Source organism: Ursus arctos, unplaced genomic scaffold (genome assembly GCF_023065955.2).
Source record: "Ursus arctos isolate Adak ecotype North America unplaced genomic scaffold, UrsArc2.0 scaffold_13, whole genome shotgun sequence".
Taxonomy (NCBI): domain Eukaryota; kingdom Metazoa; phylum Chordata; class Mammalia; order Carnivora; family Ursidae; genus Ursus; species Ursus arctos.
The window spans coordinates 22,556,864-22,572,456 of NW_026622797.1; the positions used below are offsets into that span (position 1 = coordinate 22,556,864).

The 15,593-nt window shown below is 33.1% G+C and overlaps 1 protein-coding gene across 4 annotated transcripts in view; it reads right to left on the reverse strand.

The window, feature by feature from the left end:
• Positions 1 to 15,593, reverse strand: part of VTA1 (vesicle trafficking 1) — a 64,094-nt gene that overhangs the window by 6,870 nt on the left and 41,631 nt on the right. For all 4 annotated transcript variants that reach the window (XM_026504914.4, XM_044386379.3, XM_057311009.1 and 1 more), the window contains one exon: positions 4,787 to 4,960. In XM_026504914.4, coding sequence (XP_026360699.1) covers positions 4,787 to 4,960 — 174 coding nt within the window. The remainder of the gene's footprint in view (positions 1 to 4,786; positions 4,961 to 15,593) is intronic.

The following is a 15,593-nucleotide window of genomic DNA, read 5'->3' on the forward strand; positions in this document are numbered from 1 at the left end:
AGTATGTCTGCATACTATACTATTTCATGCATTTTTCACTTAATATGTTTTAGCAATAATTCTAGATTGATATATCTATATATAGGTATAGATATATCTATATATATAGGTATAGATATATCTACCTTGTTATTTGACATGGCTACATAGTGTTCCATTCCATGTATGAACCACAATTTATAAAGCAGTTCTTTACTGATGGGCATTTAGGTTGTTTCCAATCTTCTGCTACTACAGATAATACTACAGTGAGTAATCTTACACATCGTGCATATATACACATACATATATGAATTCATTTATAGGAAACATTTAAAGAAGTGTAACTGCAAAATCAGGTGACATACAAGTTTTAAATTGACCAATTTAATGACTATCTTTTCCTTGATTTTGCTAAGTGCTAACCAAATATATTAAAGTATCACCAACCAACATAATTGTCCTCAAAAAACTTGCTTTTAAAGACACATAATTACATTAAGAAAAAAAAAAAAGGGAATGCAAGACTTGACAGGGATCTTCAGAGATGACCTAGTCAAGCCTAGTACTCTGAAGCAGCTCTACCTAAAGCATAGGTAGGTGATTATATATTTTTCATATAATGTTAAAAAAAAAGGTAAGTCTACAGCCTGCTCACAGATCAATCTAGATATCAAGCCATTTCTTGTTAAGTAATTTGTGTTTTTGCCTAAATTAAAATTTTCCAAACAAATCCCTTTCTCTATGGAAAAGGGAGTATTTTTACTGATCAGTATCTTGTATTAACTTTCAAATGCTTATTAGTACATCTTCATATGATTAAGTAGGCAATATTAATTAACCAGAACAAAACAGAAGTTACAGGGAGAAAATTTAGTTATGTAGTAAAATTTTATTTGAGCAATATTAAAAAATAGGTAGTCTGTATTTTATTAAGAACTTCTGGTCACAGTCATGCAACTAAGGCTTGAACTGACAGCACAGGCCATTCAACATGCCTCAAGCAGCAGTAAGAAGACGCTGTTTCCATTTGTCTTGATGTATGAGCCAAGGCCTGTCCCTTCCGCAGCCATCATGACAAGTTCCCACGCGGGTCTAGAGTGCAGGCCCAATACAACCTCATAAATACTCGTTAAATTAGTAAAAGTGGCATTTAGTTTATGTTATTTATTTTTTGAGATGCTCAAATCTGTTTCTCTTTCTTTCTGGATTTGGAAAGGTCTCACTTGTCAATTTACAAATGAACTGCAGCCCTGAAGACTGCAATATGTTGGGATTATGTTGGGACTGATGTGACCATAAAAACATTCATGGTTTCGGGAAAGCAGAACTGTGTTGGAAATTTCTTCCTTTCTATTATTTAACAAAAAAGAAGTGTCAACAAATAACTTCTGGCTAACTTCTAAGTAGATGGTTACATAGCCTACTAAATGGGATTAATACACATTCAAGAACTAAACATTACAAGATTTCTAATTAAGTACTGAATTTAAATTGTCCTACACGGTCTGGGGATTCTGAGAAGGGAGAAATGGGTGCTGGTTAGAAAACCAGAGAAGATTATCCAGAATTATAATTAAACAGAACCCTTAAGGGACTGGCATTTGGAGAGGCAGAGAAAAAGGAAGCCATGCTATCTACAAGGAACACTATAAGCAAAGTTACGAAAATACGTAAAAGAACAACAATAAAAGAGCTAAGTTTCTGATCTGCATGTGAGGAGCTGCATTTATAATCAAAAGGCTAGCATTAATTCTAACATAATTCTAATAATCTATTTAGACTTATTACTGAGATCTTCTTCCTCAATATTTACAGGCTGTATAAAGCAGATGTTCCAAGAGAAAGGACAGAGCATCCGCTCTATCACCTCCACCTGACCACCCACGCTGGTTAAAGCACAGCCACAGACGCTCTGCCTGCTTAAACAATCGCTCTCGCGGCCCTCCACACCCCCTGTGCTTTTTTGTGGAAGAACTAAAAACCGTATATTAGTACATACTATTCTTTTCAGCTATCTTGAGGATTTCCCTTTGATAAAAGTGTATCCTGGATCTTTATATGAGGGAAAATAAATCAATCTTAAAGTGAGTAAGAGGGGAAACATCTGCTATATTTATAAACTAAAAATGTTATTTAATTTGCTATTAGCCAACTATGAACTGATTTTTTTTTTTTTTTTTTTTTTACTGTTTTAAATATAATAGAAAAAAAATCTGCCAGCTAAGAGGAGATTCCAATATCTCAAACCAATTTTAAGGGGCAAAATATTGTGAGAAAAGTATATTTTGATTTAACAGGGTTTTAGTTCCTTAGAGGAAGAGACATAGAAAGGAGGTGCCAAAAACATGAGATCAGAAAGATGTGGATTCAAACTCTGGTTCTGTCACTAAGAGATACGTTTATGTTTATTTTCATGGGATAACTGCTTAATTTCTTTATAGTGTGTAAATTAGGGACAGCAATCTCGAATATAGTTAATATAGTTGCTCTAAGAATTAATTTATGAAATAGCTGTGATAATTTTGTAAATGCTAAGTCTGTAAGAGTGTATATAAAGTAACAAGATAGGACCTCATCCTAAAATAGTTCCAAGGTTTTTGGTTTTATGTGCTCACTCTGAGGAACAAAAAAGGAAAAAAAAAAAATAAGGCTCATGTCAGAGTTAACTGGAGCAAGATGAACTGTTCATGCCAGAAAACTTTCTAATAGAAGACTACCTCCTTAATATCTATGTTTATGTATGCCAAAGATATTCTAAGCAAGAGATACGGTTAGTTTGAATATATGAAACTACTAAGATTTTATCACTCATCTTATATAAAAGTAGCAATTTCATATGGTTCAACCAAATACAACCCTCTCAGAAGTAAGCTTTCTCTCTTCTATATACACACTGTATGACTACACATGAAATGTATGTATATATGCATCTGTACCGGAATTCTGCCCTAAGGTATGCTGTCTAACATGGTACCGCTTAGGCAACTTTTTTTTAAGGCCCATATCCTACCCCCAAAGCTGACACTTCCCTTGATTCACAAAATGATTTTAAGTGTTCATGAGCTTACTCTTAAACACCCTGTCTTTGGCACAGAGATAGGAAGGAAGAGGGAAAAAAAAGGAAAAGGAAGCTAATTTGCTGAACACTGATTTTGTGATTAGGCACAGTAATAGTGAATTGTCAAACTTTTTCTCCTTTAATAATTAAAATCACTATGAGAAGTATGACAAATTTCATTTTAGAAAGAGGCAAAACCTAGGCTGAGAAGCTGAATAACATGTGAATTTGTGGTTTAGCAAGGGACAGGAACTAATAACCAATACTATTTGACTTCAAATGCATTTTATTCTCACTTTGCCTTCTATAAAAATGGTGTGTCAGAGGCTCCGGGTTAGTGTTTAAATTCACTAGAATAGAGTAGTATTTATCTAAGGCAAATACTCTAAGTAGCTGGTATTGCTTATATTATTCTACACTGGAAATACTGAATTTTCTATAATAAAATAAAATATTTATAACAGTGTTCTGTGTAATTTTACTTACAAAGCAAACTCAAATTGGTTTGTCTATTAAACTCATCATAAGAGACCATAACGCAAAGCAGAGTAAAATATACAGAATGATGACACAAAAGAGATCAGTGTTAATATAATCATATTCATCAATATTCTTCAAGACAAAAATAATAGCAGTATTTGTAGATAATATAAAGTTAAAAATTTTTAAATAGGAGAAAAGAAACTAATAATAATTGGTGCTATAATTGTCAAACAGAAAACTTTTAAATGTTATTCAACTCATGCAAAATAACCTAAAATGGTCTGGATAAACTGAGGATGAAAATTTGAAAGTCAGTGAAGTAATGGCGTGGTACTTAACAGAAACTGTAGAAATTAGGGTTCAAAGGATGACTTCTATCTTATGAATTAAATATTTTGAAATGTTTATATGGTTTACTACCATGGATTACATTTATGCCAAGATAAAAGAAGTATTTTAAGAACGATTTTTGGAAAAACTTCAAGATGTAAATTATGGCTTTAAATGCCCTTCTATTTGAAGGTAAGGGTGACACTTTGTCAACAAGTAAATGGAAGAGTATCCGTCTGCAATTTTAAAAATTATCTTTCACTTACTGACATTGACTCATTCCTAGAGACTAGTGTTATTAGATCTTTTTCATGAAAACACAGACATACAGTACTGATTTATTCAAAGATAGTAGCTATCACTTCCCTCTTTTTCCCTTCTGTCAACTGTTTATAATATTAAAAGAAATAATCCACACATCCTCTTTTCAGTTGTCTGTGATTCCAGTGCTATTGAGATTTTGTGCCTCAATGCCAGCTCCCTTCATCAATAATATCTATGTTGAGGGCAGAGGTCATGTCATAAGGAAATAAGGCAAGAAAAATCAAATCTTACTGACACAGTAGGACACTCACAAACACATACTATAACAGACCCACGCACCTCAGTGCTAATCTTGAACAGTGAAGGGCAAAGAAAGGGAGGGGAAGAAAGAAAATAGCACCACATACAAAAAGCACAGATGCTGTTCTTAGTAACAAAATATAAAGTTAATAGTAACATATGTAAATGTTTGGTCATTTCTCAAAAAACTAAAGGACAACTAACATTAAAACTTCAACAGAAAGGATTTAACAGTTTTTGTGGGTTCAAAGAGAATTTAAAGGTCTTATCAGGCTTTATGACCATCATTATCAGGCGTAAACACAATAAAAAGTGCAGTCCTCATTTTTGAAAGGAGAGCTCAAAACTTGTGCAACTTTAATTTCCTACCTGTGCTGTGAGGCACTTCCGCTGGCGTATTAGCGGGAGCGTGTGCGCCGGGAGGAATCTGTATTCCAGTGAAGCTGCTTGACGGCATGCTGCCTGGGTCGTAAGTCGAAGACGATGGCTGAGGTGGCTGAGTAGGCAGGGATGTGGCTCCAGCATCTTCATTTTCTTCAACATCTATTATATAATATATATGTAAAGTTAAACTAGGTACTTTGAAATAAAAATGCCAAACATTCTTATTTTGCTATACAGACATGACAAATGGACCTTCCAATGCAATTCTATTTAATGCAACTGATAAGTAGGCTCTAGCTCTTAAAATAATAGTTTTGTTTTCTTTTCTTAAATCACTTAATTGTACCTGACAATATGATTGTCACTTCAAGTTAATACTTTACAATTCTATAAAACCTTTGCATATAGTATATTCTTAAAAATAAATTTTCTTTAAACCCGCTCTTTAAACTTATGATAAACAGGGTATTTTAAGCAAGACATGTCACATTTATGCTACCACAGACTTTATTTTTCTGACAGCTGCCTTTTCCTCAGTATTCATTGTTCACACCAGCTATTAAATGATTACCTGTGTGTTTGCTGTTCAAAGGATTAGGTTAATCAACAAAAACAAAGGAATGAAATTTCACAAAGCTAGCTGCAAAGAAAGGAGTAATAAAAGACTTTGTGTTGAATTGCTTCTTGGCCTTTTGGCTAAGATCAAGTGTGGAGACTTTGTGTTGATAAATTCTGAAATACAGACTTAAAATATACTATATTATTAGCTGAATTTGAAAGCTACTCTGGGAAAATTAAATATTGACAGTCTACTTAAAACGACAAATAGCCACTTTTGGGAATCTTCATAATTTCAAATGTAAGCAAGAGCAAGAGATTTCCGAAATCGATTTATTTCCTATCAAATTTTTAAATAACTTTTTTGTTTGATCATAACTATATTATATATTCAATGTGGATAATTTTAAATGACCAAAAAAAAAAAACCACCCTACCTACTCTGAGATACACATTTTACTGAGTAACCTTGTAGATGTATTTATACTTTATATACACTAAAATAATTTTCTCTTATATTAGAGAACTATAACATTGATACACCCTGGGAAGGAGCCCCTCCCTCCACTTTTTAAAGGCACTAGAAAGTGACTAAAAGCTGGTAGAAACTACAGTGAAGATGGCCCTTTGGAGAGGAAATCTCACCAGGTAGGGTTTGCTTTCATGTGGCTTTTCACGTGCAGGCACTAAACAGTATGTGCAAGAGAGAGCTGCAGAGAAGTGAGCCTTGAAATGTATAAACCCCAACTACTCTATGACCCTGAACTATGCATGCACACTCCGGGAAGATTCTAGAGGGTCCTGGTGAAAGCAATAGCTTTAAAGCTGAAAGAAAAACAGGCAGTGTCTGAGTTCAGGCATGTTAACTGCCTGCTAGAATAAGAATCAAGAACTTGCAGAGGAAGATGAGAAAATACAGAAGAGCTACAAGACGTTATCAATAATAAAAATTAATAGAAATATGGGGGGGTGGGAGGAAGAAAATGTGACCAGAGTTAGAAGAAAAAAAGAGTCTACAGAAGACCCCCAAATGACCCAGATAACAAAATTGGTTAAAAAACAAAACAACATTAAATATGTTCAAGGCCACAGAGAAAAATGTAGTCACAATGAATGAAAGAGAAAAAAAAAAAAACCACCAGAGAAAAGAAACTGTAAGAACAGACAAAACAGATGGGACTAAGAGAAAACAAATGATATAAATGATACTTAAATCTAGCTATAGCAATAATTACATTAAGTGGATCAAACGCTATTTTGAAGGCTGATGGTGACAGACTACACAAACAAATGAACAAAACCCAAACCAAAAAACACCTATATGTTTTAAGACTCAGATATGTTTATAAAAGGACAAACATAAATAAACTATGTAAATATCAAGCAGACGAAAGCTGAAGTAGCTAAATCCAGTAACAGACACAATAGAATTCATTTCAAGGAATATTAGAGATACAAGGAGATGTTTCATAATGATAAAAAGGTCAAGTCATTAAAAAAATTAATTATTAAGGTGAATGTGCATAACATAAATAACAAAGTTTCAAATGAAATAAAAATTGACAGAACTAGTAAAATCCCCACAGCTGGAGATTTTAATATGCTTCTATGACTCACATTCATAGGACACCACAACTAATAAATGCAGAATACATTCTTTACAAATGTACATGTAATATTCACCAAGATAGATCATTCTCTGGACCATGAAACAAATCTTAGTAAACTCTGAAATACTGAAATCTTGCAAAGTTAAGTTTTCCGACCAAAAGAGAACTGAATTAGAAATCAGTAACAATAAAATAGCTAGAAAAGTCCCAAATATTTTTAAACTAAACAATATATTTGTAAATAATCCCTCAATGAAGAAATCACAAAGGAAATAAATATCTGAATTGAATGACATCAATATTTGTGAATGCCATTAAATCAGTGCCTAGAGGGCAGGAAACTGGTGGCTTTAAATGCTTATATTAATAAAGACTTAAAATAAAAAGCCTATTTTCCCACAAGAAGCTTAAAAAAAAAAGAAAATTAAACTTCAAGTATAAAGAAAGAAAAAATAATAAAGAGCAAACATAAAGGAAATAGAAAATAAAGAAGAAAAATCTTATTAAAACAATAAAAAAACCTGAAAAATAACTGGAGAGATTAGAAAAAGGAGAAATGGATATTATAAATATTAGTAATTAAAGAGGTGCTATTAATACACATCTACAGATATGAAAGGGATAATGAGGATAACAAGGAAATACTGAGCTGATAAATTGAACGACCTAAGAGAAACGTCATTATCTTTTCAATGTCTGTAGGATTATCATCATGAAACACAGACATAAACTACCAAAATTTACCCCAAAAGAAATGATCTGAACAGTTCTACTATCTACTGGAGAAACTGAATTCATAGCAAAAAAAACTCCTACAAAGAAAATGCCTGACCTAGGCAAATCAAGTGGCAAGTTCTATCAAAAGTTTAAGTGATAATGTCAACTTCATGCAAACATGTTCAGAAAACAGAGGCATAAGGATCACTGTCAACTTATGAGGCCAATGTAACTGATAGCAAAACCTCATAAACTTGAACACAAAAATCCTTAGTATCAGAATCAAATCTAGCCATATAAGGATATTATACATCATGACAAATGGGGTTTTTTAAGGAGTGCAGAGTTGGCTAAACATATGAAAATCAATGTCACTCATACTGACAGAATAAAGGAGAAAAAACATATGATAACTTCAATAAATGCATAAAAAGCATTTGATAAAATTTAATATCCATTTATGACAAAAGATTTCAGCTCCCTAGGAAATTAAAAAAACAAAACAAAAGCAAAAAACAATTCCTTAGTATGAGACGGCGAAAAACAAACAAAACAATGGACATACCAGTAATTACATTAAATTAAATGGACCAAATGCTATTTTGAAGTCTGAGGTTCACAGACTAAAACAAACAAATGAACAAAACCCAAACCAAAGAACACCTATATGCTTTAAGACTCAGATATATTTACAGTAAAAGGATGAACACAGACAAACTATGTAAGTATCAAGCAGACAAAAGCTGAAGAAGCTAAATCCAGTAACAGACACAATAGAATTCATTTCACGGAATATTGTTGGTGCCACAGACAAGAAAAAGAAGATATAAAGACTGGAAAGAAAGAAGCAAAACTGTCTCTCTTTGCAGATAACATGATTATGATTATCTACACAGAAATGCCCAAGAATCTATAAAGCAACCACCAGAATAGGTAAATTTAGCAAGGCTGTGCGATACAACATTATTATACAAAAATCAATTGTATTTCATATACTAGAAGTAAACAAGGGAATGAAAAAAACCAAATACTTGGAAATAAATTTAACGAAAGAGGCACAAAATCTCAACTCTGAAAAATACAAATATTGCTGACAGAAATCAATGAAGGCTTAATAAATGGAAAGATACACCACATTCATGTAATGAAAGGCTCAATTTTGTTAAGGTATCAATTCTCCTTAAAATGATCTATAAATTCAATGCAATATCAATTCTAATTACAGCTAGCTGTTTTTTATTTTAATAGAAACTGAAAACCTACTTCTGAATTTATGTTGAAACTCAAAGGACTTAGAATAGCTAAGAGCATCTGGAGAGAGAAGAGAAGAGTTGGAGAACTTACACGATCTAACTCCAAGGTTTACTGTAAAAAAGTGGAAGGCAGTGTGCTCTTAGTACAGACCAGAAAAAAATACCAATGTAATTGAACACAGTCCAGAAATAGAATCACACTTACATGGTTAACTGAATTTTTGACAGAGGAACCAAAGAAATTCAACAAGGAAAGGAAAATGCATAACAAATGATGCTGGAACAATAGGCTATCCTTATGGGGGAAGAATCCTGAATCTAGCCTACCTCACACTATATGCATGAAAAAATTAAAGGTCTTTCACAAACCTAAAAGTAACAGCTCAAACGATAAACCTTCAGGATTAAAAATATGAAAAAAATTTTTAAGGTAGAGGTAGATAAAGATTTCACAGGACATAAGAAGTAGCCATAAAAATTTTAAAATTATAAATTATACTTCACCAGGATTAAAGATTTTTGGTAATTAAAAGACAGTTAAGAAAACAAGTAGGGAAGCAACAGACTAGGAGAAAATATTTGTAAAACATGTATCTGATGAAGGACTTCTAGTCATAATGAGTAATTCAATAATAAAATGACAGACAACCGATGAAAAATAGGCAAGTATATTAATGCCCACAGTAGTACTCACAACAATCAAAAGGTAGAAACAACCAAAATGTTCATCAACGGATGAATAAATACAGTGTGTGTAGGCATACAACGGAATATTATTCAGCCCTTGGAATGAAATTCTAAAATATCTTGTAACATGGATGAATCTTGAAGACATTACAATAAATGAAATAAGCCAGTCACAAAAGGACAGATACTGTATGTACCACATATACGAGGTACCTAGTGTAGTCAAACCTAAATTGAGGGACAGTCTATAACTAACTAGCCTGTACTCTTCAAAAACACTAGGCAAAGAAACACCTAGAAAGGCTGAAGAACCATTCCAGGTGAAAGGAACTAAGGAGACACGAAAGTTAGATGCAGTGGTTAATCCTGGACTGTATCGTGGACAAGGGACAAAAAGTCACAAAGGAGATATTGAATCAACTGGTCACATCTGAATGAAGTACTTAGAAGCAAAAGAGCATATCTCCAATTAATTTTCATACTTCAAAAAATGTCTATATGTAAAATTGTATCCTTTTGTAGACACATAAGCCATTTCTGAGGAGATACTGTTAAAAGTTATGACATTAACACTAGATTAGGGCACTTTAAAATTACATTTTAGATGAATAATGTGTTGACTTATTTTATATCTCTTACTTTCTCCAACTACAGGTCTTAATTAGCAGCAAATATTTATTGAGATGAAAATGCTGAAGTTAACTGTATATTAGGGTTTCCCAAAAGAGGGAAAAAATTTTAAATTATAAAAATATAAGAAGGGGCGCCTGGGTAGCGCAGTCGTTAAAGCGTCTGCCTTCCGCTCAGGGCGTGATCCTGGCGTTCCGGGATCGAGTCCCACATCGGGCTCCTCTCCTGGGAGCCTGCTTCTTCCTCTCTCACTCGCCTGCTCTGTACCCTCTCTCGCTGGCTGTCTCTCTGTCACATAAATAATAAATAAAATCTTAAAAAAAAAAAAAAAAAATATAAGAAATTATCTTCAGCGTTTATTGAATATAAATTAATAGACCACTTAAAAATAATACCATTTTGCAGATCCTGAATTGAAACAGATATGCAAACCTAGCGTTTGAATGCTGACAGAATTCCCTTCAGTTGAGCCTTATTTTTTTTCCTGGAACACTTTTTTTGTACTAATCATACGGTTTCCTTATGTACTTTCTGACAATATGACTTAATTTCACATAGTAGTATTTTCAGAAGTAAGTATCTTTCTCTTTTTTTCTTACTCTAAGGTGTAGTATCTATTATTTTTTAATGGTTTTACTAGAAATTCAATTCCAGAATAACAGAGAATGAGACTTTTGTTAAACATAATACCTTTTACCCCTAGAGTTAATTTAAGAACACAAGAGAATATAATTGTATACTGAGAAAAAAAAAAAAAAATCAAGGTTTTAAAGAGGACTTTTCTCTTACACGTTCACATTTAGACCCATAAACCACTTCTGAGCAGACATTGTTAGATGTTATGACATTAACACTTGATTAAGTCACCAGGTTACATTTTAAGTTATTTGGAAAAAGCATACAGTGAAATATTCTCCTTTATATTTTAAAGGGTTATTGGTATTATATAACTCCCAATTTTCCACTATCTAGAGGCTCTATAAAAACTGAATAAAAATAATGAATGGAAATTACAAACTCCACTTAAGCTAATTTTTGAAAAACATAACAAAAACTATATATATATATATATATATATATATAAATCTAATCATCTACTAAGTTAGTATTATAAAGAGCCTAAAATAACCACTTCACAACAAAAGAGATCATGATAATAATCAAAATGTAATACTTTCAAGGGCAAAAGTTAAAAATGTTAAATTAGAGAAGTCAATGGTACTGAAAGAATGTCTAGAGGAAAAAAACACTGATCATTTATTAGGCATATCAATGCACCTAAAATGACACATCTGAAATGCTACTGAAAGTAAAATATGTTTAAAACAAAAAATGTTATTTTCATGGTATATTTAAGAATATAATGTATAACCATATACAAGAAATCAGACGTTTAAAGGTAATGAAAAATACAACATGACTATATTTACTACAAATATGTGTATGTAAAAGGTAACTTAAATATAATCAGGTAATAGAAGTGGTTCAGCTTCTGTTTCCAATTTAATGTAATTACTAAATGTGAAGAAAGGTTCCATCTTTGGCCTTAGTTCTTAAACTATCCACCTTCCTTGGGTGAAGAAACATTTTACTTTGGCTTCATCTCTTGCTTTTAGGCTGACAACTCCAAAGTTCTACTTTTAGCCCAGAATTTTCTCCTGCAATCTTTGGAAGAGTATCTAATTGCCAGTTGGGAGTTCTGCAAGTAGTAATCACATAAGCATCTCAGTATCTTTTCTTAATTTTTCCCACCAAACCTGCTCATCTTGTATTAGTCATTTCTTTGAGAGGCTGGACACTTAGGGATCATCTTCCATTTCCTCCCTCATTAAAATGTTCTATGTTCTACTGATTACATTTCCTTCTCTTTATCCCCATGGCTGATATCTCACCCAGGCTTTAGTTTTTTATAATTTAGGTCACTAATAGCCCCTGAATTCATCTCACTATCTGCAGAATTATCTTTCTCCAATTCGCTCTCAAAAATCACCTCCCCACACACTGATCTTACAGTCTTAGCTAGTTCTCTGCCTCCCTGCTGCTTTTGAAGTGTTTTTACTTTGTTTTGTTTTTAAAGTTGTGGCATCCTTCCTTTTTGTTTACCTGACTTAATTCAACTTCTCTTTGAGACTCAGCTCAGGCACAATCTCTTACTATCATGTTTTGTAACTACTTGTCAAAACTACTGTACCCCATGAGGATGTAAGCTCTTGTAAGTAAAGGATCATATCTTTTATTCATCCCCGGTATGCAGCTAACGCTGACAAAATGGCATTTAAAAAATAAGTTTCTTTAAAAATGAATGAAAAGCGATTACATTTTAAAAATGCAAGAACAAGGATATGTCCTGGGAAGTGGGAGTTCATTCCAAATTTAAGGGCTCTACATCATGTCTAAAGCACAGAAATGTTCCTCATAATATTTGGTACTATGTTCTCAAGAGAATGTGAAATTAATAGTTTTGTTGACTGGCTGAGAAATCTTGTAAAACTCAACGGGGAAGACAAATACATATTAGCATCAAATATCAAACTGGTTGAAGGAAAAAAAATGCATCTGCTTAAATGCAGAACAAGAATTAGAAGATTTGGGATCAAATCTTGAGTTTCATTAACTAGTTATTAGAGCTTGAACAGGGATGCCCACCTACCTTCAGAAGCTACGAGAACTAAATTAGCTAATATATGTGAAATATTTAGCACAATTCCTAATTATACCAAGTGTTCCATAAGTAAAAATATAAACATAAATTATGAAGATACTTTATTAAGTGCTATATATTTTATAAGATTTTAAATACATACAGAAAATAGCTCTGCAGAAATTCAGATGAAGGAGAAAACATCACAGGCAGGATTCAGGTAAGTAAAAAAAAAAAAAGAGCGATTTAGGATGGAGAAATGGTTTTATAATTAAAGAAAGAGACAAAGGTACTTTCTAGCTCTTAACATCTATGACTATAATAAAGGGAATATATAGGTGCTATGAAATGAACAGTGTCCCCCAAAATTCATATGATCAAGCCCTAATCACCAATGTGACTATATTTGGAGACAGGCTCTTCAGAAGGTGAGTAAGGCTAAATGAGTCATAAGAGTGGAGTCCTATTCTAATAGAACAGTGGCCTTATAAGAAGAAGGAAAGACCTGTCTCTCTCTCCATCATATGAGAACAAAGAGAAGGCTGATGTCTGAAAGCCAGGAAGTAGGCACTTACCAGCAACTGAACCCTGCTCCACTTTGCTCTTGGACTTTCCAGCCTCTAGACCCCTGAGAAAATAAATACTATGGTGTTTTGTTATGGCAGCCTGACCCAAGCAAGACAATATGAGAGAGGAACAGAAAATAAAACTGGTAAAGTAGGTTGATGCCACATTGTGGTGACTCTTGCTTGGAAGCCTGAGGATCTTGGGTATTTTCTGGTGGACACTTGTTAACAGTAGGACAGACATAAAACATTCCTGATTATAGTCAGTATTAAAGTAGGAAAGGAAGTATGTAAAAAACACAGGCACCGGGTATAAAATAACAAACAAAAAACCCAAACACACACAGGAATCAGAGTAAGAGGGCCAGGACTCAAGCTCTAGTTCTCCTTTGTGATCCTATGTCCTTAGGCCCTAACCCATATGGAACCTCAACTTCCTCCTGTGTACAACAGTAATAACATACACAATTCCCAAGGGATTTCCGAGGGTATGAGATAAGGGAAAATGATTTGTAAGCTTTAAGGCACTATATAAATGCAAGGTATTTACTACAGAAAATGACTGTAAAAAGAATTCTATGTGAAAAAGACTGTTAAAACATTAGATAAGGACATACCAGGAAGTGTGCTTCAGGAATAGATGACAAACTTAACTTGAAATACTGTATGAAAACTTACATCTCTAGGAGATAAACTGAGTATTCAAATATAAAACTGGAGTGTCCCTTTTTCACCAAATGGCATTTTAACATTCTAAACAGTCTTCTGAATAATAACTAAATAGAACAAAAAGGTTTTCTTGTCTTCCCCACTTGTTCTCTCTCCCATCTCCTTTGCTCTTTTAAAGGCAGGTTTATTGAGGTATAATTTACATACAGTAAAATTCACACCTCTTGGGTATACATTTTTGACATAAAGCTTATATAATGTATAACCATTACTTCCGGTCATCCCCAAACCTTTCCCATGTTCCTTTGTAGTAAATCCCTCCCTCACCCCAGGTACTCACATACCTGATTTGTGTCCCTAGAGCACTGCCTTCTCTAGGAAGTTATATAAATACAATCATACATTATATATGTAGCCTTCTGTGTTTGGTTTCTTTCACTTAGCATAATGCTTCTGAAATCAGTACATACCATATTGTTGCAAATATCAACAGCTGATGGCATCTGAATTATTTCTAGTTTTTGGCAATTACAAATAAAGCTGCTTTAACAATTACATACAGGTCTTTGTATGGACATATATTTGCATTTCTCTTGGGTAAAAAAATACCTAGAAGTGGGGCTGCTAGATATTGTGTCAAGCGTATTTTTAATTTTATACAAAACTGCCATACTGTTTTCCTTTTCTTTTCCCATGAGTGACGTATGAGCGTTCCAGTTACCTGGCATTCTCATCAGCACTTGGGACTATCAGTTTCTTCAATTTTAGCCCTCGATTCTAGTTGGTATGATGTATCTTGCTATAGTCTTAATTTGTTTTTCCCTAATGACTAAAGATTTTAGCATCTTTTCACGTGCTTATTTGCTACCCGTTCATTCTTACCTGATATATGGAAATACTCAACATAGCTGTTTTATTTTGTTATGAATACTTACACAACATGTACATATAAATTACCACTATGCAGAACTGCAATATAATTGTCATTTGAAAAACTGTGAGGACAGCACATATATGCAGAAATCACTAAAATGGCTTATAAGAACTAAAATATTCATTTCATCACCGCATTCATTCATTGGGCATGAGAAAAATTAAAAAAAAAAATCTAAGAGGATTAATTCCCAAAGAAGAGTAGTGCCAACAAGTCATCCCCAGAACCAGGACCAGCTGGTTTCACGAAAAAAATTCTAGAAAACATTTAAAGGAAAGGAAATTCTAAGGCGATTCAAAACGTTTCAAGGCATAAAAAAATACTAGAAATCTTCAGATTATACTTATGAAGTAAGCAGAACATTGACACCAAAAAGTAAAACTGTAGACCAATCTTACTTAAGAATGTCAATGCAAAAATCCTAAATGATATAGTAGTAGTGAACTGAATCTATCAATATAATAAAAAAAAAAACAAAAAACAAAAAACAGAGCCAAGTGAGGTTTATTACTCAATGTAAAGCTGGT